Source organism: Cucumis sativus, chromosome 4, assembly GCF_000004075.3.
Source record: "Cucumis sativus cultivar 9930 chromosome 4, Cucumber_9930_V3, whole genome shotgun sequence".
Taxonomy (NCBI): domain Eukaryota; kingdom Viridiplantae; phylum Streptophyta; class Magnoliopsida; order Cucurbitales; family Cucurbitaceae; genus Cucumis; species Cucumis sativus.
In genome coordinates this window covers 9,743,398-9,768,632 of record NC_026658.2, presented here as the reverse complement: position 1 = coordinate 9,768,632, position 25,235 = coordinate 9,743,398, and the positions used below count along the sequence as shown (strand labels likewise).

The following is a 25,235-nucleotide window of genomic DNA, read 5'->3' as shown; positions in this document are numbered from 1 at the left end:
TTTATATGATTTTATTAAGCACAATAGAGAATATTCATACAGTCTATCAATTTAGGACGCACATTTGTTTAACATGAAGTTCGAAAATTTATATCCCAACTTTTTCTTTTATGTATACTGTAACTAGCAACATTTCAATAAAATTTATATAATGAAAATTTCAATTTCAAATTTTCAACCATATTTGTTTTAGCTTTTGGTTTTCAACGTCACTCAAATTTGATCAAGAAAAAAAATATTCTTGTTAATTTTAGATCAATTGAATTTTATATACACTTTTAAAAAATATTTTGGGACAATTTTTTAATAGATCCAATCATTCTATCATTACCAATTTAAATCAAAAATATGAAAAAAATGATAAAGATATGTTCGAACGCACAATGAACATTGAAAATGTTGCAAAGAAATGGAGAGTGTACGAACTACCATTTTAGTAAAATATGTGATTTAAGTTTACAGAAACAACATCTCAAATACCAACAAGAGAATTGTAAGTACCATAAGCTGCAAAAATCAATCCACATATCAAAATGGAAGAATCCAAAACTTTTTGGCTTAAGCATAGAGAAGAACCCATTAACATAAGATGAAAAATGGCAGGTAAAACAAATGAGATTAAAGCACATATTGTACTACCGACAAGGGATGCAAATACACCAAAACCTGGAACAAACGATGCCAAGATTGCCAGTACGAGTACGATGAGCGTCCGACTGATGTAAGTTGCTACCTTTGCTCGTTTTCCTGAAAATATATCATCGTTGTCTTCAATCTTCTCGAACCAGTTGCTTTGTGCCAACTTACCCTCCACAATCTCGTTAATTGGATGCAACATTATAGGGAATGTGAAAACTAGACCCACACACAATCCGACCTGAAATAACATTTAAATTTCAAGTCTGAAAATCCACTCTATTTTCTCGAACGTCATATGGATGCAATTCAGTAAAGAGATACATATCGGAATTCTAAAATCCATGCTCTTTAGAGTAGTTGATGGCATCCAAAAGATTCTGATGAACAATTATGAATGTTCATTAATTTGTTTTGTGAAAAAATGGTTGTGTTGAAGTCCAGTATAGATAATTCAACTGTCGAGCAGAAAGGCGTAAAGGCGCGATATTCCCATTGATCATTGAGAATACCTCAAATCAAAGAAACTAATCCACCCAATAGAAATGAAAATAAAAGAGATAAATTCAGTCAGTAGCACATGCATAAGAAAGGACAAGGACAACTACATGAAAATGACAATAAAGGCCCATCTTGCAACGAGTAGCATGTGATGTGACATAATGACAAAGTTACAACCGAGATAGCTAATGGTTTCTAATTTACTACCTAGAAGATCTTGTCATAAGTTTAAATTAATAATGAAAAACGTGAATGAGTACAAGAACACAAATGGGCTTGCTCTTGTCTAATTCTGAAACCTCATCTAGAAGATGGTATGATGGAAAACGAATGAGAAGTTATCTAAATACTACCAAGGAAGAATAATAAAATCCAAGAAATTAGTAGCCCATCCGTATCGATGATTACCTGAACTGCTTTTGTTGACCATGTATTGGGGAGATTCAAAGTGATAATATCTCTGGTATCATCACCATAAGCCATGTATCCAGAGAATCCAAACAAAATGTACACAATGGTTATTCCAACAAGAGCCTGACCAAGAACTTTTGGGAACGCAGCCTTGTCTTTCATAGATGACTGCAAAGCTAATGTCATGCCAAATCCTTCAAAACAGAACACTGCCATCCCTCCGGCAAATGGCAAACCTCGCAAATTCGATGTAATTGCTGTTCTTTCATTAAACGAAATTCCACCAGCTATGGCTTTTTGTATATCTTCCTTTACCACTATTCCCATTGCTATTGCATTACAAATATCGGCAAAAATACTGAAGGGTGCTAAAGCAGCTAAACTTCCAATCCATGACAACACAACTTCAACTGCTGCTATCAAAAATATATAGGATGATAATGGGATGCCATAACTTTGGAATACAGATGAAAGGTTTTGACCAATAAACACCAGGTATGCCACCGAGCCTCCGCATTGAGCAAAGAAAATGAGAAACTCCGTAAGGTATCGACCTTTGTTACCCATGCATATGTATCCCAAATCGCCATATGTTTGTGATTCCTTGGATCGTCCTTGTAACGCCAATTTCTCCCTACACTTCACCTTACATGACACAAAAATTGAACAGAACTACAGGTTCAGAAAAAAGGTTTCCGAAGACATCAAACACAATAATCCAAACATTCGAACATATCATTTGTTAATTAACAATGCAGAAGAAGAAACGCGCAGTAGAAACACCAAAAAAATTCTCTCAGATTAAGAAAATTAATTTTCCAAACAGCCACAGGTCAATAATATACCTTACGTAACCATGAAAGCTTATGAGTGTTGATCAATTTCATCACCCGAACAGTGGATGATCTTACATAAACGAGGAAACTAAACTGAACTCCAACTTCGAAATAGCATTCCAAGGAATCAAGAAAAATAATCCAAACAACAGCATTCATTCAAACATTTCAATAGTTAACAAGGCAGACAAAAGATACTTAAGAAAAACATACATCAAATTAACATAATAGCTTTCAGAGGAATCAAACACAATAATTCAAACATTTACATTTTACACAGCATTCAAACATTTCAACAGTGAATAAGAAGAAAAATAAGCATTTCGAGGAATCAAACACAATAATGAATAATTCAAACATTTATGCAAACAACACTATTCCAACTGTTCAATGTTCATAAGTTAACAATGTAGAAAAAAACCGAAGTAGAAGCACCTAAAAAATTCTCTCGAATTCAGAAAAAAACAGAATTCCCCAAACAGGCTAACACAGCACTACACCTTAAAACAATGACGAAAGGTTTATGAATCCAATTTCATAAACCGAACATAACATATGGATCATTAACCAAAATACAGTAGGCCGTATGAATCTGACTAAAAATATAAAGAGAAAAAAAGAAGGTAGAAGGAAGAAGAAGAAAAGGAAACGAACCAGAAGGAGCATACAATAGTAGGTAGCGAGGGCGACGAGTAGGACGCCGAAGGATCCGGCAGCATAACCGGCGATTCTGAAAGCAAAAGGCAAGCCTAAGACGCCGGTTCCGACGACGGAGACGATGATGTTTGCAAGAGCTTGAAAAGTGGAAGTGGTTGGTGAAGAAGAAGAAGAAGAATTGAGGAGAGGAATGTCCATAGTATCGGTGGGTTAGCTCCTTTGTTGGCTAACGATTCCAGAATAATGTATGAACCTGAACGGACGATTTTGTTACGTCTCTTTTTTTCTTTTAACTGTTTATTTTTAATTTCATATAATAAAAAAGAATAAAAAGTTTAATATAATAAAATATTGTTAAATCTCTCCTTTTTTTTTTTTTTTTGTTAATTTTTGTTAACTTTAAAATCGATAAATCTAGTATTATGCAACTGGAGCTATGTTTATTTCAAGGAGTATGTATGCTTTTTTAAAAAAAATATGTGAAATTGAGAATTTATTGGACTTATGTTCATTTTGGTAGACATATATCATTATTTTAACAATATACTATGAAGAAAATCTAATTCTAATTTTAAGATAGAAATAAACTTTTAATTTCTGAAGGGATGTTTATTTAGAAGAGACTTTAGAAATGACATAGCATTTAACTTGTAGATTTAATTATGGTGATTAGGAAAGTTTAAAGTGACGGTCTTTGTATCTATAATTTAAAGAAAAGTTGATTGCCACATCATTTTTTGTGTTAAAGTCAAGCAACGGTAAATTTGGTTTGGACGGTTTAAAATTGTTATATCAAATTTAAGTGTCTCTTTTAAAACTTAATCCAATATCATAAACTAAAAATGTATTTTGTCATGTGAGTTTGTTGTTAGTTAAATTGTAACCATTTTGGTGGGTATTATCTTAATTTTAAGACTATCACATTTATGTTCCAATACTTTATATTCATTTAACCAAATACATATTTTGTTCAATGGTTGAAATTTTTATATTAGATTTAGAGAAAATAATAATAACAAATTATGTATCTCATACTAACTTAATTAATTGTTTTCCAACTAAGTAGCATTTTTAAGAATGGTAGAATCTACGTAATAAATAAATAAATGGGGTATTTAGAAAAACATAACAAAGCGGTAAAATATTTACACGGTATAAAACAATTTTGAAAACGAAAAAAACTCACAGGCTCACAATAGAAAATGCAAAAAATGGTCCAATCAACACGCGATTAATCAACTACACACACTCGAGTAAGTTTCTTCTAAATGACCATCATACGCGATCGTGTAGACAAAGATATATACAACTCATATACGATCTTGTAGACTACCATAGATATAAAAGCTCAACGATGGCGAAAAACTTTAGATATAAACGATTGTGTAGGGTACATTCAACAATCGCCACATATGTACACATGACCATATATGTGAGTATAAACGATCGTTTAGACAAGCCAAACTCAATCACTCATAATTACAAAAATACCATTGAAATCAAACATACTATATGCCCGGAAAAGATATTGACATGCCATTGAAAGATATTTCGTCTTATCCTGTGAAGCGGTTAACTCTTTAAAGAAATAGATGCTTTCCTTGTAAAAATCTTTCTTAATTGGAAGACCCCCAAATGACCACAAGTCCCACAAGGATAACTCGCCCGCTATGGTATAGTCGAATGACACAAAGCTTCACAAAATGCTCAAACCACATCATTGTCACGATCATAGGTGTACAAAGAAGTTGTTACAGTGCCAAATAAACAAGCATTGTAGAGAAGTCGCCCACTTCGACCAACTACAAGCTCTAGTCACTCTCAATAGCAATCAGTAAAGCAAAACTCTTCTGGAACCTTAGTCACAGTGCCCAGTGTGTTTAGCCTTCAATTATACGATGTTCGAGAGTGAGAACTCCTTGATAATTTGAGAAATCTGTAGGTCCATTAGGTTACCCTGCTAGCTCATATGAAATAAACTTAGAACAATATGTTGGGATAATTCGAAATGTTTGAATTAGGTAAAGAGAGAGAAACCAATGAATATATGTGATATAATCATCGGTTATAAGTTTGAGATAGAGATTTATGTTTAAATGTGATTTAAATATTAAAAATATGAATACAAGTTCATATTTGAAAGCTTGAAGTTGATGAAAATGGTCAAAGTTGTAAAAAGTTAAAATATTGACTTTTGCTTTCGAAAAGTCAAAGTTTGACCGACTTTATATTCAAATATGATTTGAATTTTAGAAAATGAATGGGGATACATGCTCGGGAGGTCGAAATTAGTCGAGACGGACAAAATAGTAAAAAATAAAAATATTGACTTTTGACTTTGACTTGAATGGTCAAAATGATCATATTGCCCTTGAACTAAGTTAGTGAAAAAATCTAATATTTTATTGGATAATTCCATTAACACTTGGTGGAATAAGTTGCTATATGAGATATAGACACCTAGCCCACTAAGTTCCACCAATGGTTAATGGAATGCTAAGTGTTGAAATTTGACCAACTACATACGATTTTGCATGTAATTAGGTTATAAATATGATTCATCAAATTGAAAAAGCCTTTTGTCCAAATTTGTATTTATTTTTTAGAAAAATTTGACCAAATTATTTTTCTCCCAAATCTCAAAACCTAAAATTCTTCCTTCCAATCTCCACATATCTCTCCTAGTTCTTTCATCTAATCGGGTCTCACAACCAGATTTTGAATCCAGAGAGTAGCGAGTAAGCTTCAGTGGTGGTCCCTGAGTTCGTGTTCATGTGGAGATTACGAGGAACGGTAGTCTTCAAGGGGATGTATTCTTTTAACCCTAATTTAGTTTAATTAGGGTAGTTATTAAGCATATTAATCCCTAAATTGTTTAGTTGCATTTAGACTAATTTTGATGCGTAATTCCACTGTGCATCTATGATTTCCATCAAATATTTTGGTGGTTTGTTATATATTTACGAAAATTAATCTTTATTTAAAATAATTTATGCTTTTGCTGATTTGAATTACTATATAAATTTTTAGAAAACGTAATATTGATTAAAAGAAAATAAAAAATTTATTACCTGACGGTGAAAAGAGAAGAAAAAGAAACCCTAGTAAACCCTTATAAATTGAGCGGACCCAAATCACCAAATTCATCAACTACTTGATCTTATCAGAGCCGGGACTGAGAAGTTGAGGATGGCGGCTCCATGGCTACTACCTGGAATTTCCTCTCTTCCTATCAAAAATGGCGGAGCCACCCTCCCTTTTCTGCCAAGGCTGCTTTGGAGGCTCTGCCATCGCTGAACAGAGAGATCTACAGGGAGTTCTTGGTACTTAGTCCGTCCCATTTCTCTCTTTCTTTTGTTCCAGCAATGACGACTGCCTGCCGTCGGAGCCCCTGTTCAATTTGACTCGGCGATGATGGCTACGCAGGCTTGTACCACAAACATATCTTTTTTTTGGTTTTTGTGCTTTTCTTCTTTCTTCCGATCTCTCTTCTTATCTGTAGTTTAGTGTGCTTGTCCCTAGGGTTTTTGGAGTTTAAGTTAGATTTTGTTTTTGGATTGTTTAGACAGCTCATCTTCTTTAGCAAGTCATGATTCCTGTGACTGAACTGTGTAGGATATGAGAGGATGTGGGAATTGTCTTAAGAAAATCATAGGATATTTTTTCTGAGTTTATTGTTGGTGTAAGATGGCCAAGTTTGCATCTCATAAGCTGCCATCCATCTTTCTTTTATGAACTGCTTTCTAGTTTCTTTCCTTTTGTTTCCCTTCTTCCATTGCAATAGTATAGAGATTCTCACTTCTTCATGCTTAAATTTTACAAGCAAACAAATTTATTGATGTTTATGACATTGGATTTTGATGTTGTTTCCATTTTTCTTTGACTAACAAAAAAACTATCCTGAACTTCATTATATGTTAACTTTTTTGTTGTAATAATATTACCTTGAAGCAATGTGATAGGAATTGGGACCTAAACACTGCCACACTTGAAACTTGTTCCGTGCCCCCAAATTCTTTATTTTTCATCCATCGATCTTATGGTATGGTTAGAATTTCATTAGTTTTGAAATATGTATAGAAGATGATGATAATACTTTGAATAATATTCAAAGTTGAGGGCTGTTTTCTTTTTCTTTCTTTTTTTATTCTGTTTTGTTTTGTAATGCCTTTCGTCTTTCTGAAGTAGAGCACAACACATGCAGTAGTTTGGGTAGGGGTTAATGGAGTTTGATAACTTTTACCTTATAACTTTTATGGGTGACAACCAATTGTTTCAGAGGATGCTGTCTATTTTCTAGCTAAACCAGGTGATAATCACTTCCTCGATCAAAGAAAACATGGCAGGATATAAAGAGACCCATAAAAAATCTTCAGAAGACATGGCTGTGAATATGAGAAGATGGACTATCTTGTTGCTTGATCTGGAGCATGAAGAAATTGTCCAAATGGGATCTTCAATCAATCTTTAATTGTCTTCAATGATGATTTACTGGAGGTCTTAACAGATCGACGTTGGGTTTGTTCATGGATGGAACTAAATTCAGAACGCCCATCGAGTTTGTTCATAGATGGTACTAAATTCAGAATGCCCCTTGAGTTTGGTCAATAGATGGAACTGAATTCAGAAGGGCCCCTTGGGTTTGTTCATAGATGGAACTAAATTCAGAAAGCCAGATTTGAGGATGGAATTCAGGGCTAGCTCAACTTCAGAAAAAAGTCATTTCAAGTCTTCATTAACTAAACTTATAGAAAATGATTGATTTGCATGTGCCAAACTTTGTATTTGTGGATTTTTTAATGTTCAACTGACTTGCGGCATTGTGCTTGGAGTTTGATGCCTATTGCTGGGTTTTGAAGATGTTGTAATCTAACTATGGTGGAGATGTTCATGACATTTATGTGTAAAAAAATAGAAGGGAATTTTGTACATGGTTTAGGAACATATGACCTCTTTTTGGGGGAAGTGGAATTTGTGCCCTACAAAAATGAATGAATAGAGTCTATTGGAAGAATTGAATGAGGAATAAAAAACAATAGATATAATGCCATTTTATTTTAAGTTTCAAGCAGAATTTAAATGTCAAAGATGGCCTATATCCATGATCATAGTTTGGTCAAATTTCATCTGGTATGATTTTGTCACGAGTGTCACATTTATAATATTTTAGATTCAAATAATAAATCATATTTCTAAAATAATAGCAAACATAAATTAACCACTTTTATATTATTTATATTTCAAATTATTTTAAAATTTTATTTGATAATACATATACATCTTGTGTTAGTTATGATTGTCCAATTAATTTGGTTGATTTTGTTTTAAAAAAATTATTCTATTGTATCGAATAATTATTATCTTTATTTATCCACTTACTGTTTTTTAGTTTGAATTTAAAATTATATCATTCTCTAAAATCATCAAAATTGTATCATTTGTGGATTGGGATATAATGAGCCATAATTTCAAAATTTTTGAACTTATTTAAAAATTGAATTTAAATTTTGATTTGATGCTGCGTAAATCCCATAAAACCTGATAATTGTTTGATTCTTATTTTAAAAATGATTTGATTGCGTCAATTCTATTGAATAATTATTTTTTAGACAGTGTTTTATAATTATATTAATATTTAATTTTATGTTCATTTGACTGTTTTTGTTGGATTTCTTTTACAATTATCCTTTAGCGTTATTTGTCATGGTACTACAACTCGTGAAGAATATGTTCGATAGTTGATGGGTTGAATCTTTACGATATATTGACTACCATATGGTTGATGTATACGTTCCATGTTCATCTTTGTTTTAAGGTTTTATAGAGTGCATTCAAAGTAGATTTTTCTCATCTTCTGATCTTTCTGTGTCTCGTTTGACTCTTTATTGAGACGACAACAACAGTTTGAACCTCATTTGGATTGTTGAAGATAAGGATGTGTATTGGCTTATGTTAGTTTTGTCGAAATTTTTCGAGAATGGTTTACTGATTCGATTGGAAATACCCTGTATTTGAACAATGAAGTAGTAGACAACAAAGTTCACATAATGTATCAGAGATTATTGATGTTGATGCATTTGATTCACCGCATGTTGGAATACCTATTAAAGTGGGAGTAATGTTTAGGAGTAAATCAGTATTGGAGAAAGCAATTTATCTGTTGGTCGTGAAAAATAGTTTTGAACTTATTACAGTTACATCCAATCGCACATCGTTTGATATTCGCTATAAAAATTCGTCTTCTCCTTGGTATCTACGTGCTTCTGTATTAAAAAAAAAAGTGATATTTGGATTATTTGTAAATTCACGGATACCCATCAGTGTGTTGTTGTCATTGTTAAAAACGGTCACATGTAAGCAATATCTTAGATTGTTTTTTAGTGTACCAAGTCATTTTTCAAAATGAATGATAAGGCTCCATGTCGCCCTTATGATGTTACTAATTACATGAAGATTAATCACGGAGTAAATGTAAGCTATGATAACGCTTGGAGGGGACGTGAGATTACACTGAATTCCATTAGGGGTACTTCAGAGGACTCGTATGCAATGTTGACAGACAGCATTCTCAGATGCATTGTTTAGAAACAACTGAAGTATAATCTATTAACAAATACATTGTAATTGGAATTATATCAATTGATCATTATGGAAATACATTATAATTCTGCAATTGTGTGTTTATTTCACCATTTTTAGGAACGTATATGGCTAAGAATCAGATGACGACGATCGGTTTAAGTTCTATTTCATGGCACTTGCAGCTTCAATTGATGCATGAAATTATTGTGTACCAGTTATTTCAGTGATGATGCAGCATTAAAGAACAAATATCTTGGTACGTTCATTTCTACTTGCACTATTAATGACAATTCTCAAATTGTGCCACTAGCTTTTGTTGTGGTTGATTCAAAGAATGACTTGTCATGGTGATAGTGAAAGAAGACTCGTCCAAGCTGTTTTTGGAGAAAATAATGAAATGATAATTGTGTCTGATACTCACAAGAGTATAGAAAATGAGTTTAATATGCAATGTACGAATTAGATGAACATGGATTATGCGCATTCCATTTGCACAAGAACTTGAAAAAGAACCACAAGTCACTTCCTACTGAGGACTCCTTCCACAGTTGTGCTAGAGCTTATACGCCACTGATGTTTGAGTACTACATGAGAGAACTTGATCATCTCTCTCCATCAATTAGGCATGAGTTGGAAGCTATTGGAAGACATAAGTAGGCTAGGGAATTTTTTAAGAGAAAAAGATACTCGATTATTACGATTAACATTTCTAAAAGCATGAATTCTACGTTGAAAAAATTCTAAGAATTACCTGTAATTGGACTTCTAGAATCATTTTGTAGTTTGGTTCAAAAATGGTTCTACGAATGTCGTACTAAATGGAATTTTCAACACACGGAACTGTCAGTATATGCAGAAGCAGAAGATATTATTCGAGAATCTGTAAGAGGAAGTCGTGCAATGAATGTAAGTTGTTTGATACTTGAATAATAATTGCAATGATTATGTATGCACGTATTTGTGAATGACATTTTTTTCTTCCAAAGGTTAGTTGCACTTTCTTCATTATTCTTGCGATAGAATTCAACAAGATTGACTTTGTGCATACTTTAGTATTTCTCATCACATGTTCAATATGTCAAATTCAGTATATTTAACATACGCATTACTCAGCTCATCAATAAAGTACTCAAACCATAAAATAAATAAAATTCAAATACATAGTTCATAGAAATTACAAGTCAGTGATTTTATTAATCAGATACAGTTTTCTAATAACAAGAATGTATATATAGATCACAATATAATTTATGTCATGTAGTCGAAGTCTCAAATACATTACAATTGTGATTCATAATCATTAAAATCTCAATCATTCATTATACATACATATTCCAATCATCCGATAATAAATGATTTTCACCTCGTCTTCAAACACATACTGAATATTGTAGTTGAGATTCACATCAGTAGGTTCAATATGTCAATTATAGTATAATTTACATACACCTTAATCAACTCATCAATAAAATGATCCAACCATAAATTATATAGAATTCAAATACATAGTTTGTTGAAATTTCTAGTCATTGATGTTAATAAACAGATACACTTCTTTCCCAACAAAAATATATACATATCATTAATGACAGTATAACCTATTTCATGCAAGGAAAGTATCAAATACACTTAACAATTATCCATAATCCTTAAAGTATTAATCATTCACTATACAAATGTATTCTAATCATTCGATACTATACCATTTTTATTATGTCTTCTTCTTTTTTCTTGATTTAATCATATATAATTTTCCCATCAATTGACATGATTAGCCAGTTTATTTCTTCATCAGCTTCCTATGTGGCCTATTACAGTTATGTACACATTTTAGTTTTAAAGATGTATTCTACACTGTTTCAACATGTTGTAGTATAATCGATTTTTTAATTTACCTTATACGATGATCGCTCTCCATCTCATGTTTGGGTAGGAGGAGGTGTTTCTAGTTTGGTCAATGTAGTTCGACCACCATCTGGCCTTCCAGAAATTTGGTTCCCACTTCCAGTCATGCATTCCTTTCCTTCACCGTCTTCATGGTCATCTTTTTTCTCAAGACCTTTCTGATTGATCGATTCCATGTTCAGGTCTGCATCTTCATCTTTTTCTTCTTCTTCTTCTTCTTGGCTCTCTTCTACCTTATCAAGGTGCTCCTCGAAAGATCTTGCTCCATGCATCACAAATACAATCTATTTTGACAGTATATTACTTGTACACCTAGTCAAAAGAAAAAAATTAGTTTAAATCTCATGCTTACTATATATTCGTTTGTATCTTGGGCATCTAAAGAACTAGGTTCCTGCCTCTTAATGTCTTCAATAATGATGTTTATTTGTTATCTAGTTCTTCAAACTTTTTATGCATTTTGACCTCTACAAACTTAAATAATTCAATAATATCCTTTATACTCTTTTCCAGTCTCTCTTGGCTTTGTTGAATCTTCTCCACAACATTTGTTAGTCCATCCAACTGACATGTAGAGGACATGCCTCTATTTAACGACACATGAGCCACACGATCAGCTTGTTCGCACTTTCTAAACTCATCTTCTGCTTCTTTGAGAGTTGTTTTTTCCGCCTCAAGCGATGACACAAAGTATGGCTTGCTCACTTCATCCTATGTAGCGAGCGTGGGGGAGAGTTCAAGCTGTTTCAAAAAGAAAAAATATATATTTTATAACTATAAAATTTGTTATAAGTATTAAAACTGCTATAAAAGGATTTCCATACCGTTGACAAATCGAAAAATTTTCTGTTTAGGTTGTGTGTCTGCTGCCCAATTAATGATTCAAAGACTTCAGTTGATATTCTTGTTGCAAAGAAGTTCGATGGCGTATTTAATGTTGGAATCACCTCGTAAGCCCAAGCAATAATGGGAAAAATAAGTCTCTCATTGATATCCATGTCTGCCCCTTGCTAGAGACACCTCTATTCATGAAGTCTACTAGGAGGTCAAAAGAAACTCTCCCCTAAGGATAACCATAAAACATTTCGTCGTCTACCATCAGAATATGATCCCACTCTATACTTAAGGATTCTTGCTATGGGATTAGGAAACTCTCAAGAAAGTATAATTTCGTCATTCTTATCCAATCATCATCTGTTCCAACAGTGCTTACATTGAACATAATATCCAAATACTACCTTGTTATAGATTTTAGGGTATCGAAATAAATTTTTTCAGTCATCCCTTACCTTTTATATCCTCTTTGTTAATATCTGATATTTCGTGGCAGTTTAGACCAGTAATTAAGGCAAATTCTCTAAACCCAAATTTGAGTATCCTCCCTCCTATTATAAAATGTAGTTGGGTGATCAACTTAGGTTTGCACATTCGTTGAATGAGACGCAACATCAGTTGGGAGGGACTGGTTTGTTATCGAGAAATTAAGAAAGTGACCAAATATTCTTTCTCTAAATCTGTTTGTCAACCTTTCCCCGAGGTTCTCTTTTATCTTCTCTATTATGGTGCTCTTTGTTTGGACATTTATTTTTCGAGGTCAATTGAAAGAAACAAATGTAAGAGTATTGTAATCAATAATGCAAATATATCTGACATCAATTGAACGAAACAAATGTAAGAGTATTGTAATCAATAATGCATAATACTCAAATCATAACACACAAATACTTTATACACTGTAATTTCGATAAATTCACTATATTCCTATAATGGATTGCATAATATACAACATACTAAAACAAATACAATGTATTTTTTTAAAATCTAAATCTAGAAAGCTCAATGTATCATAACCCATAATTCTATTACATTGTAAAACATAATAGAAATACATTGTAATTATATTACACTAGTTTTGGACCATTCCATCAGAAATACAGCATAAATCACAAATACACCATGTACTGCTTGTTACAATCTGCTAGTTACACTGGTTTGGAAAAGCCATTACCAACTGGGATTCAAACTTTGTCAAGTTCTTTAGACGAGGTTTTAATGAATATTTTTTTCAATTATAAACAAGTTGTACATTCTTATAGTTTATTGTATGCATAATTACAAGATAGAATCGAGTATACAATGGCCAAAGGGTCGGGAAGCAAGTACAAAATTCCTCAAGCATAAAAAGAAGGGGAGGAATGAACCTCGAAAGGAAAATCCACTTGTACAGAAAAGACAGAGAATAAAACGTCTGGTAAAAGTGCTTATTAACCTTTATCTTCTAATGAATACGTTGACATTTTTTGATGGTGTGGCATGTGTAGGTTCCAAAAACGCAAATGACGGGAAGGAAACATGAGGAAGATATGGAAGACAAGGTAAGTGTTGGACATTTTTGTAATTCAATTCATAAAAATGAACCATATTCTTGATGTACCGGAAAAAACAGAAAGTGAAGAAGACGAGGAAGGAGAAGAAGATGAAGAATAGCAAGGGGATACACTGGAAAATGAAGAATCCGGTTCATCGATAAAAAAGAGAAGTGAACAAAGTGAGGGGATCTATGGATAATAAAAAGAGAAAAAAGAGTACAAAAAAGAAAAAAAGAGGTAATCGTATATAACATTCGATAAATACAACTGTATCATTTTAATGGATTTTCACTATACGTGTAACAATTTTATAAAATAGGTAAAGACTACGAAGAAGGAAGCAAAGGCAAAAGAAGATAGACGGCAAAAAGGAAAAGCACCGATGAAAGAAGAGAAGGTTGAGGTATGTGTGATATTGTCTCGTCGTTTAATCAAATGAAGGTAATAACAGTGTTTTGTGATTAATGTTGTATGTCTGCTGTTTATGGTGTATTTGTGATTTTCTGATGGAATGGTCTAAAACTAGTATAATATAGTTTACAAGGTATTTGTATTATGTTTTATAATGTGATGAATTATGGATTATGATACATTCAGCTTTCACCCTATGTAGATTTAGATTAAAAAAAATACTCTATATTTGTTTTAGTATGTTGTATATTGTACAATCAATTATAGGAATCTAGTGAACCATTTACCGAAATTACACTGTATTTTTGTGTTGTGATTTGAGTATTATGCATTACTGATTACGATACATTTACATTGTTTCGTTTAATTGATGTATGATAGATTTGTATAATAAGTTAATTAGATTTGTATTATAAGTTAAATTGACTTGTAGATTTTGGAACATGCTGATTTAGAGATAGTGATTTATTGTAGATTTTGGAACATGCTGATTTAGAGATAGTGATTTATTTTAGTGTATTTCATTAATATGATTGTGGTTAACTTATAGATTATTACTCATCAATATTAAGACTCGCTGTACTTGATGTCATATGAACGGAGGAATGAACCTCTAAAAATAAATCTCCGAACAAAGAGCACCATAATGGAGAAGATAAAGAGAACCTCACGGAAAGGTTGACAAATAGATTTAGTGAAGGAATATTTGGTCACTTTCTTGATTTCTCAATAACAAACCAATCACACTGTTGTTGCATCTCATTCAACGAAGAATGTGCAAACCGAAGTCGACCACCCAACTACATTTTCTAATAGAAGAGAGGGTACTCAAATTTGGGTTTAGAGAATTTGCATTAATTAGATAATTAGGAGTCCAAACTGCCCCTAAATACCGGATATTAAAATAGAGGATATAAAAGGTGAGGGGTGGCTGAAAAAAATTATTTTGATACCTTAAAATTTGTAACAAGGCAGTATTTGAACATTATGTTCAATGTAAGCACTGCTAGAACAAATGATGATCCGATAAGAATGACAAATTATACTTCCTTGAGAGTTTCCTGATCCCACGGCAAGAATCCTTTAGGATTGAGTTGGTTCATATTCTGATGGTAGACGACAAAATGTTTTATGAGTATCCTTAGGGGAGGGTTGCTTTTGACCTCTCGGTAGACTTCATGAATAGAGGTGTCTCTAGCAAGGGGCAGACATGGATATCAACGAGAGATTTCATTTTTCCCATCCTTGCTTGGGCTTACGAGGTAATCCCAACATTAAGTACGCCATCGAACTTCTTTGCAACAAAAATATCAACTGAAGTTCTTGAATCATTAATTGGACAGTAGACATGCAACCTAAATAAAGGGTTCTAAAACATAAAGTTTTCGATTCGCCAACCGTATGCAAATCTTTTTATACCAATTTTAATACTTATAACAGATTTTATAGTTATCAAATACTTTTTTTCTTCTTTGAAGCAGCTTGAATTGTCCCTCATGCTAGATACACCGGACGAAGTGAGCAAGCCATACTTCTCAAAGAAGAGTTTAGAAAGTGTCAACGGTCAGTAGCTCATGTGTTGTTAAATAGAAGCATGCCCTCTACAAGTCAATTTGATGGACTAACAAAGAGTCCATCAAAGACTGTGGAGAAGATTCAACAAAGCCAAGAGACTGGAGGAAAATAGTATGAAGGATATTATTGGATGCTTTAAGTCTGTAGATGTTAAAATGCATAAAAAGTTTGAAGAACTAGATAACAAACTAAACATCATTATTAAAAGCATCAAGAGGTAGGAACCTAGTTCTCCCAGTGCCCAAGATACAAACAAATATATGGTAAGCATGAGATTTAAACTAAAATTTCTTTTCTGACTATGTGTACAAGTAATATACTGTCAAAATAGATTGTATTTGTGATGCGGGAGCAAGATCTTGTGAGGAGCACCTTGAGAAGATGGCCAGAAAGAATAGGGCAGTTTTGCCAAAAATCTTAATATTTTCTAGATTTGCTATTTTTCTGTTTGTTATTCAAAATTTTGTCATTCTCACGGTAATCTCTTTTTGATCTCCGAGAGAGCCAAAAGTGAACCATTCACGTGGTAACGTCTATAAGTCAAAAGAAAAGGTTTTACCTTCATTCCTTCCTTAGCCAGCCTCTATGTGCTTCTACTCTATTTCGAACCAAGTGTTCGGCGAGCCTTGCAATGTTGCTTAATTTTTAAGTCTTCTCACTCTCCTCCTTTTTGCAGGTGTGTTCGTGGAGCTGCACAGTATCGATTGACACAGAGTGAGTCAGCTTGAGCAGTTTACCAACTAAAAATTGACAGCATCGTTAATAATTAGAATAGCTCTTAGCACACACAACATGAAAACAGAAACCAACCAGTGAATAGTATAGGAAAGGAGCTTACAATATATCGGCTTGTATAGTAAATTAAACCTTCATCCATAATTCATGTAATAGGCTAATTGTATAACCAATAATTTTTCAAGTCCAAGAGGTCCGTTCCGTGCTTGTAGCAGATCCATTTTCATACTGATTCATAGATTCCTCGATAATCCGGCTTCCTGTATCACAATACAGCCTCATTCATATCAAAACTCCTTGCCAAACCCAAATTGACCACTAGAAGAAAATCTATATGCTTCAGTTCTTACTCAAAACTGAAATAACATAGCAAGGTGAACTCCACTAGAATTAGTGAAGTTTATAGCTTAATCTTCTTCTCCCAACAAATGTATCAACTTTAGACCAGGCTCTGTCCTGGAATTTTGGAGAATTTGCTAGAATCCATCAATCTTCTCCATCTCTCAGCATCTCCATATTTTCCAGCTGCAGCAAAAATGTTAGACATGAGCACATAATCACCTCCATATGCTCCCTCCATGTTCAATATCCTCTGTGTTACTCTCTCGGCCATTGATACATTACCATGAAAACTACAAGCACCTAAAAGCGTTCTCCAAATAACAACACTGGCAATCTCCTTAGGTATCTCCAAAGCTATTTTTTCAGCTTCTTCTATCCTCCCAGCTCTTCCCAACATGTCAATTAAACTCCCATAGTGCATGATATCTGGCTTAATCTGATACTCAGCAACCATCTTTTCGAAAAACTCTAAACCTTCCTCAACCAGTCCTCCATGGCTGCAAGCACTTACAATGCTCAAGAACGTGACCCGGTTCGGCTCGTGCCCTTCTTTCTCCATAATTTCAAAACTCTCCATAGCTTCTTTTCCCATCCCGTGCATTGTGAATCCAGAGATTATCGACGTCCAAGAAACCAAATTTTTTATTTCAGCTGACATTTCTTCAAACACCTTTGATGCACTATTAATACAACCACATTTCGCATAACAATCAATCAATGAATTAGCAATGCGTACATCAGATACCTTAAACCCTTTCTTCTCTGCGTAAGCATGAACAGATTGACAAAGTTTAAGAGCCCCAAGATTCGAAATGGCAGGGAAGATAGTTAAAAGCGTTACTTCATTAGGCTCCATACCAAAATGGGCCACCATTCTCCAAAACAAACCCGCAGCTTCTTCATGCCTATTTAAACGAGTATACCCATCAATGATAGCAGTCCAAGACACAACAGTCCGCATCGGCATCTGATCAAAGACATCCCGAGCCCGTTTAAGCTCACCAAATTTAACCAAACCAGTAATCAACACATTCCAAGTAACAGAGCTTCGGTCAGGCATTTCGTCGAACACCTTCATAGCATCAAGCAAAAACCCAGAAGCGGCATACATACGTAGAACTGCAGTTTGAACATAAACATGGGAAGGAAAACCTAGCTTGAAAGTGAGAGCGTGGAGTTGAAACCCAGGTCCGATGAGCTCCAAATCGGCGCAAGAATGGAGAAGGAAGGAATAGGCGAAAGTGTCATAGGAGGGAGGAATACGAGGAAATTGGCGAAGGGGCTGGTAGAGTGGGTAACAATGGAGTAGTGTGTTGCATAGAAGAATGAAATTGGCGGTGGCATTGAGAAGTAACCCGGAAGTGATAATGAAAGAGCGAATTTGTTGGGTGGCTTTGTGGGTGGTGGCGTATTTAATTACCTGAGAGATTAAGAAGGAGGAAGAGCAGCGGAGAGGGTCAGATGCAGCGGAGGGAGAGAGCGATTTGATTTGAAGAAATGAAGAGAAGGAAAGGAATTGAAGATTTTGAGAGGTAGAGGAAGATCGAGGGGAGAAGAACTTGCATCCCTTCCATAAGCTATGCATGGCTTTGAAATTGAGGGACGAACAGATTCAATATCATTAGCCCATATATCAACTTTAGTTATAGTATGTTTATTAGCCCATATGCCCTTGTGGGCCTTTGTGATCTTGGACCAAAGTCACAATCTTGATTAAACATAAACTTCTTGGTTGGTATGGTATGTGGTTTTTATTTTTCTTTTAAAATCACCTTGCAATTGATATGAATTGGCCAAATTAATTTTAGTTGAAGGAGACTCTATTCCAGCTTTTCTTTTCTTTTCTTTTTTTTCCAATTTCTTACCCCCATAGTTTTCAAAACGAAAAAGAAATCATAAATTTTGTTATGGAAGTAATTGAGTACCTCCAACTTTTAAAAATGGATGAATTATCACCCAACTAAGTTGCTCTTAACTCTAAAATTGATTTTAATCTATCAATTCTTATTGGACAGTAATATAGCCAAAGTCTAAAAAAAAAAATGAATATTAAAAAATAATACTTATAATTAATAGTGTCTACCAAATACCCTATACTTAAAGTCAAACCAAAAGCTTTAAGTTAGGCAAACTACTTTAATATAATAATTGAGCATATCTCCAGGGATGTTGTCCTCAAATATTTATTTATGAAAGATGTGTATAATTGTCGCTATCATTTATATAGTTTTACATAGATAACATGTCAACTATGCAATATTATGTCATTGAGTTGCATTTCCTGCTTTCATCACTACGAGCTAATGTGCAATTTTAATATTCGCTGTATGGTTGTTGAAACTTCAAAGCTAACATGACACAAAAATGATGTACCAAATTTTGGGAGACAACATCGATTTTGCTCCACAATTTTCTAAAAAGAATTTTATTTGTTTGACTAAAAAAATGTTAATCCGTAGTTAGAATATACTTCAAATTTAGATTATTTGTTGGAAAAATAGAGAGTGGCATATTAAATAATTACAAATGAAAGGGTATAAAAATATTGATTTAGATAGAGAATAATGTCTTAAATTTTAATTTTATGGTAGTGTTTAATATGAATTTTCTCATAAATCTTATAAAATTTGACATTTAAAAGAAAAAAAAAACTAATCATTAGACGTAAAATAAAAAATTACAATCTTACACTACACAAAATTCAATTATACGTCCAAATTAAATTCTCCAGCATATTTTAATAAAAAAAGATGTGAAATATGACAAAGAATGACATATTACAAAAACGAAAAATCATAAATTTGTTCTTTAAATTTTGTCTAAAACAAAAATGAAATGGTTACGAAAGGGTTAGCTATAACACATTTTTCAACTCTAATAACATACACAAAATTGAAGTTAAGTGACCTAATAAGTGCATCTTTAGGTGTAAATTTGAAAGGTTTAAATGGTGGAGTTTTATGTTTGATTTACTTTAAATTAATTCAACATTCTTTTTTAATGAAAATGGGTTTTGAATAAATAAAAGGATATGTTATATATATATATATATATAAAATAAATTATTGAGGGGGCGGGGGTGTTTGGGAAAGGAGATTGCTTAAGATAGAATGGGAGTAAGCATAGGCATTAATTTGAATATTTCTTAAGCTTCAAATTACATACAACGTTGAAGAAAAACTGGCCAGGATTGCGCACAGGCCGTTTATTTGACCTAAAAGTATCATTTCTTTTCATCCCCATTATAACTCCTCAATGCTTTGCTTTTAATGGAAACTTTGAATTTTTCTTCCTTTTTCCTCCTTCTTTTTCTTCTTTCTCTCTCTCTCTTACTTTCCGATTCGGTTCGGTTTGGTTTAATTTTATTATCTATCTCGGTGTTTCTTTACCCTACTTTTCGTTAAATTATCAAAAAAAGAAAAAAAAAATCTTCAAATTTGTCATTTGTTTAAAAATAATTGAAAATTTTACGTTTTAAGTCGGTAAGTTTGGATGAATATAGATGTGCCTAGATAGATGCATTCGGGATGGGATGGGATGCACCCATGTTTTTTTCTTCTTTTAAAAGTAGATCCTAGATAACATTTGAAATTAAAAAATAGTTTGTTAGAGGATATGGTTTTAAAAATTATATAATTTAAATTATCATATAATTATTTAAAATAAAAGTATAGAGTTATTTATGAGAATTTTTAAACCTATTTTTAAAAACTCACATACTAAAAAGATATATTTTTTTAATTAAAAAATCAAATGAGTCTATTTTTATAAATATGAGACTAAAAAGATACATTTTTAGAATTTAGGGACTAAAAAGGTATTTTCTTCCAAATACTTTTATACTTTCAAAAATTACATTATTACCCTTAAACTTTCACAAGTATTCTAAAAATACCCATATGGTAGAAATTGTTTAGAATTTGAATAGAAATTGAGATATATTGAAAAGGGTGTAATTCAAGTAAGAGAGATAAAACGAAAATTTGAGTCACCTTATTTGGTTTAGTGGTAGTTTTGGTCTTTAATTCTTTCAAATTTTAAAGAATTTATATTCTAATATGAATAGTTTTAAAATGTTTATGAATGTTTGGGAGTAAAAAAATATTTTTTGAGTATTTTTTAAACAAAGAGAAAGTTTGAGAGTATTTGTTATATCGAGCATAATTAACTTAAAAAAATATCATCTTTTTTTACCATTTGATAGTACTACTCTTATGCCATTTGATAGTACTACTCTTATGAGTATAGTTTTTGTTTTTTTTTTTTCTACGTTTCAAAAGGTTAAATTTTTATTCATGATTCTTACTTCGTACCTTCAAAATGTTGCATTTTTACCATTATTTTATGTTTAGTTTTCGTTTGGTCTCTATATTTCTGTATTTTTAAACTTTCATCTTTGAATAACTAATGTTTTTTGGTTGGTCGCTGATGTTTTAAGTTTATTAATTAATTATTTTTAAAATAATTATAATGTGATTTTTTAATTAATTCTAATCATGACCAAAACATAATGAAAAATAATTTAATTATATATACTTAATTTAATCGTTTGAAAATAATTATTAGAAAGTTAACATAAATGTTTGAAAATGGAAACATGAGTGAAAAATGAATAGATAAAAAAATAAAATAAAATTTCAAAATCTATGAACTAAATTAAAACTACACACAAACTCAAGATTGAAAGGGTTCGTTGCATTTTTTCAATAAAACGCCGCACCGAAAATCATACTTAAAATTTGGAAATAAAAAGATTCTTTTTCCTTAATTTACATTCATTTGGTCACTTTTTCTTTACAAATAGCTTGTTTAGAGGGATTCTCTCTCTTTCAACGAGCGTTACAGAAAGTTCAATGACGTAGGTTACCTTTTCCGAAGTTTATATACAAAGTATAGAAAGGAAATAAATGTGTAGCCAGAAACACTTTTCTTGTGTTTGAATTTAAATTAAACGACAGATACAATGAAGAACGTGAATGTGCAGATCGAATCATTTCAGTAACGCTCCCTCTTTATAATCTGTATTTATTGTTTTTCTTCCGTTTCTGTTTCGTATTTCTTGGCTTTTTCTCACTTTTTCTCTTCTTAATAAAAAGGAAAAAAACAAAACTTTATCTTTTCTTTTGGTAATTGTTTTCGAATTCTCCTTTTTTTTTTTAAAGAAAAGAGAGTGGAAATTTTGTTTTGCTTGTCTATGAGTTTTAGTTTAAAGAGTAAATATCTAATTAAAAACCAAAAACATCTCTTAACTTTTATTAAGTCTTTCTCTTAATTGTTTCTTATGCATATAATTGAAATTAAATACTATTTTTTGTTTTATTTCCTTCTAGAATATTACTATTACAATTCAAATTAGATAAAAAGACATTAATTTCCACAAATTATGATCACTTGTAATTCACTTTTCCATTATCATACTTTTTAGTAAAATTTAGAATGAAAATATTCATAAACTAAATTATAAATTTACTTTTGTTTTCTAAACTTTCCCAACTTTAATTTTCAATTAGTTTTTAAACTTTAAATTTTATAATTAAAATTACTCTAATAACGTTATTTACCTACTTCAAAATTAATTAATTTTGAAAATGAGTCTATCTCAACATTAATTGATATAACATTTATCATACAAATAAAATATTTGATAAATATTTTTCTATTTCGACCATAATTATTTGTATTAAGAAAAAAGCAAATACAAAATCGAGACAAACTCATTTTTATAACACTAGTAGAGTTGTTAATTTTCAAACAATATGTTAAAAAGAGATTAGACTATATAAAATTGAATGTTAATAGATTTTTTTATAAAAAAGTTTAATCCCTGAGTAAAATGAAAATAGTTTATAGGAACCAACAATATACCTAACTTCAAAAATTCATAAACTCAACTTATAATTGAATTATTTTGATATTATATAGTATCTCAATTGCATCCATTTACATATTTTTTTAGTTCAAAAGATTGTGTAAGCTACTCAATTGGTTACTATCGTTTATGAATATGCTTGATTCTATTATTTCATGTAACCAACTAATTAATTACATATATTTTATTACTTCATGGATTTCACACTAATATTTTTCTTCTCTCAATTTTTTTGGTTGAGTTGGACACTATGTTGTTTATCTTTTTATAAACTTTTATGGTATGATTGAAATTATAAGAAATCAACAAAAACCAGCAAACAACAAGAAAAAAGAAACGCCATAATTAATGTGTAGTACTATATAGTTTACCTCTACCATATTATGTATTTATTTCACGAAAAATACAACACATAGTTCTCTAAAAGGGAAGGAAAAAAAAATTAAAGAGAGAACTCTATACAATGTTATGACACTGCCACATATATCAAATTATAATCCACAAATAACCAAACACATCACAGGTTCTCTTCTGATATTCCTTCCCAAAAAAAGACTGTTTAACAGAAAAAAAATTAGAATCTAAATATTAAAAAAAAAACAACAAAATTAATTAGCAAAAGCAATTAATTAATTAGTTGTGTTCAAATATTGCTCATGCAATGCAGCTATAATATCAGCATGAGCAATAATTTTGTTCAATATATATGGGAAATGCCAAGTTAAAAGAAAGCATTGCCATTGTTCATAACACACACACAGCTATACTTTCAATTTTCATAGTAATCCCACACATCCAGATCGTAACCGCTGTTGTCGATGGACGACGATGCATCTTGGGTCACGCCGCTCATCATCGACCACGAAGTTTGTTCCATTTTGCACTCCATTGTTGGTGGTGTCGTTAGTGGCATTGTCCCACCAACGGCGGCTAACTGATCAAAGGAGAAGAATCCGTCGTCAGGAACCGACGGTGCATAAGAGACGTTGTTCATTGTGGTTGCAGCAGTAGTTGTGGCGGCGGGCAATGGAAGTGTTGCTGCCGGTTGGTGATAATGATGGCGATCATTTGTAGTGTCAGTTGAGATGTACTTAAAGCGATAATCGGATTGTCCTGATGGCCTACACTTGACTTCGAAATCGTCAAATCCTCCGCTGTTGATTGGAATGAGAGTAGTAGCGGGAGGATCAATTAAGGGTGGGAGAGAAGAAGAAAGGTCAGAAGTAGTCTGAATCCTTCTTATGGGTGTGGTAGCTGCCATAGTAGGATTTTTGTGAAAAACACGACAAACCACCCAATCATCCTGCATAAATCAAATTCGAATTCATCAAATTTCAAAATTTAAAGCATTTGAGTGAATGCATGTATTATTAATTGAGCTACATAAATTAAATTAAATTAAATTTTCAGCCAGAAAAAACTTAGAAATAAAATCCAGGTTGGAGTAGAAAATTACCTTAACAGGCCTAGGAAGACGGAGAAAGTGAGCGAATTTAGGTTCGAGTCGAAATTCATGCATGACCCAGTTGGTCTTTTCACCTTTGGGAGCTCTTCCTTTGTAAAAAACCAGCGTTTTCTTCATACCCGCAAGAACCGACTTCCCCTTGTAAATCTCGCGATCTTTTCCGGTCGCCTTCCAGTAACCGGTCTGAGTGGCCCGGTTCGTCCTCATTCCGGTCGGATATTTCCGGTCCCGTTGGCAAAAAAAGTACCATTCCTTTTCTCCCATCTTAGCCTTCTCTGCAAAATCATTAACCAAAAAAACTTCTGACCATAAATCCAAAAATACCCATTTTGCCCCTATATGTATATTTTCAGATTCCTTTTTCTTTTTCCCTAACTTTTATTTTACCATTTTCTTTCTTCTTTTTTTTTTTTAATTTAAAAAATTTAGAACATGAAGAAGGAGAAGAATAAAAGTACAGTAAATAATACATACATATATATATATATATATGCACATATGTTTATCAAAACTTGGATGTAATAAAATGAAATTTCAAAGATTTAATTAAAAGCACATAATTAAGTGAAAGGAAATAAAACAAGTTTCAAATTAGAAAAATAAGAATAGATAAGGAAGAAAAACATACGAGGCAAATCCCAAGGTTCACACTTGTTCAAGTCGGCTTCACCGATGGCGGCAGCGTTGAAGGCAGCGTCGATAATCTTTTGTGCAAGATAATAAGTGACGATCTCCTCATCCGTGGGGTGGAATCGGAAACCCGGAGGCAAATTCACGGTGGTCATCAGCTGTGGTTCTTCCATGAAGAAGAAAAAAAAAAGTGATCGGAAATGTTGAGCTACGTTGAAGAGAGGGCGGAGAGAATGGATGGAAAATTGGGAGAGAGAGAGAGAGGGATGAATGAATAAAAGTATATCCAAGGAAGAGAAGAGAGAGTTAAA

General features: G+C 32.4%; 3 protein-coding genes and 1 long non-coding RNA gene across 11 annotated transcripts; 1 reads left to right on the top strand and 3 right to left on the bottom strand.

Moving 5' to 3' along the window:
• Positions 1 to 397: 397 nt before the first annotated feature.
• LOC101219348 (amino acid transporter ANT1) lies at positions 398 to 3,309 on the bottom strand. The gene is made up of 3 exons (XM_004147477.3): positions 3,039 to 3,309; positions 1,546 to 2,193; positions 398 to 877 (listed from the first exon to the last, which is right to left on the bottom strand). The coding sequence occupies exons 1-3, from the start codon at positions 3,237 to 3,239 to the stop codon at positions 473 to 475; spliced, it is 1,254 nt and encodes a 417-aa protein (XP_004147525.1). The 5' UTR covers positions 3,240 to 3,309; the 3' UTR covers positions 398 to 472.
• Positions 3,310 to 6,168: 2,859 nt separating this feature from the next.
• Positions 6,169 to 8,102, top strand: LOC105435224. Its single transcript, XR_969240.2, has 2 exons — positions 6,169 to 6,364; positions 7,321 to 8,102. It is a non-coding gene; the product is annotated as an uncharacterized LOC105435224 (long non-coding RNA).
• Positions 8,103 to 11,132: 3,030 nt separating this feature from the next.
• On the bottom strand, positions 11,133 to 18,575 carry LOC101206231 (pentatricopeptide repeat-containing protein At1g09220, mitochondrial). 8 transcript variants are annotated; one of them, XM_031884501.1, is made up of 4 exons: positions 16,722 to 18,575; positions 16,443 to 16,573; positions 11,519 to 11,840; positions 11,133 to 11,431 (listed from the first exon to the last, which is right to left on the bottom strand). In XM_031884501.1, the coding sequence occupies exon 1, from the start codon at positions 18,543 to 18,545 to the stop codon at positions 17,058 to 17,060; it is 1,488 nt and encodes a 495-aa protein (XP_031740361.1). In that variant the 5' UTR covers positions 18,546 to 18,575; the 3' UTR covers positions 11,133 to 11,431; positions 11,519 to 11,840; positions 16,443 to 16,573; positions 16,722 to 17,057. The 8 variants fall into 8 exon arrangements, with proteins under 8 accessions (XP_031740361.1, XP_031740360.1, XP_031740362.1 ...); XM_031884500.1 differs by having other exon boundaries at positions 11,133 to 11,840; XM_031884502.1 differs by lacking the exons at positions 11,133 to 11,431; positions 11,519 to 11,840 and adding an exon at positions 14,999 to 15,622.
• A 4,599-nt stretch (positions 18,576 to 23,174) lies between these two features.
• On the bottom strand, positions 23,175 to 25,235 carry LOC101206465 (NAC domain-containing protein 87). The gene is made up of 3 exons (XM_004147505.3): positions 24,923 to 25,235; positions 24,286 to 24,569; positions 23,175 to 24,132 (listed from the first exon to the last, which is right to left on the bottom strand). The coding sequence occupies exons 1-3, from the start codon at positions 25,095 to 25,097 to the stop codon at positions 23,599 to 23,601; spliced, it is 993 nt and encodes a 330-aa protein (XP_004147553.1). The 5' UTR covers positions 25,098 to 25,235; the 3' UTR covers positions 23,175 to 23,598.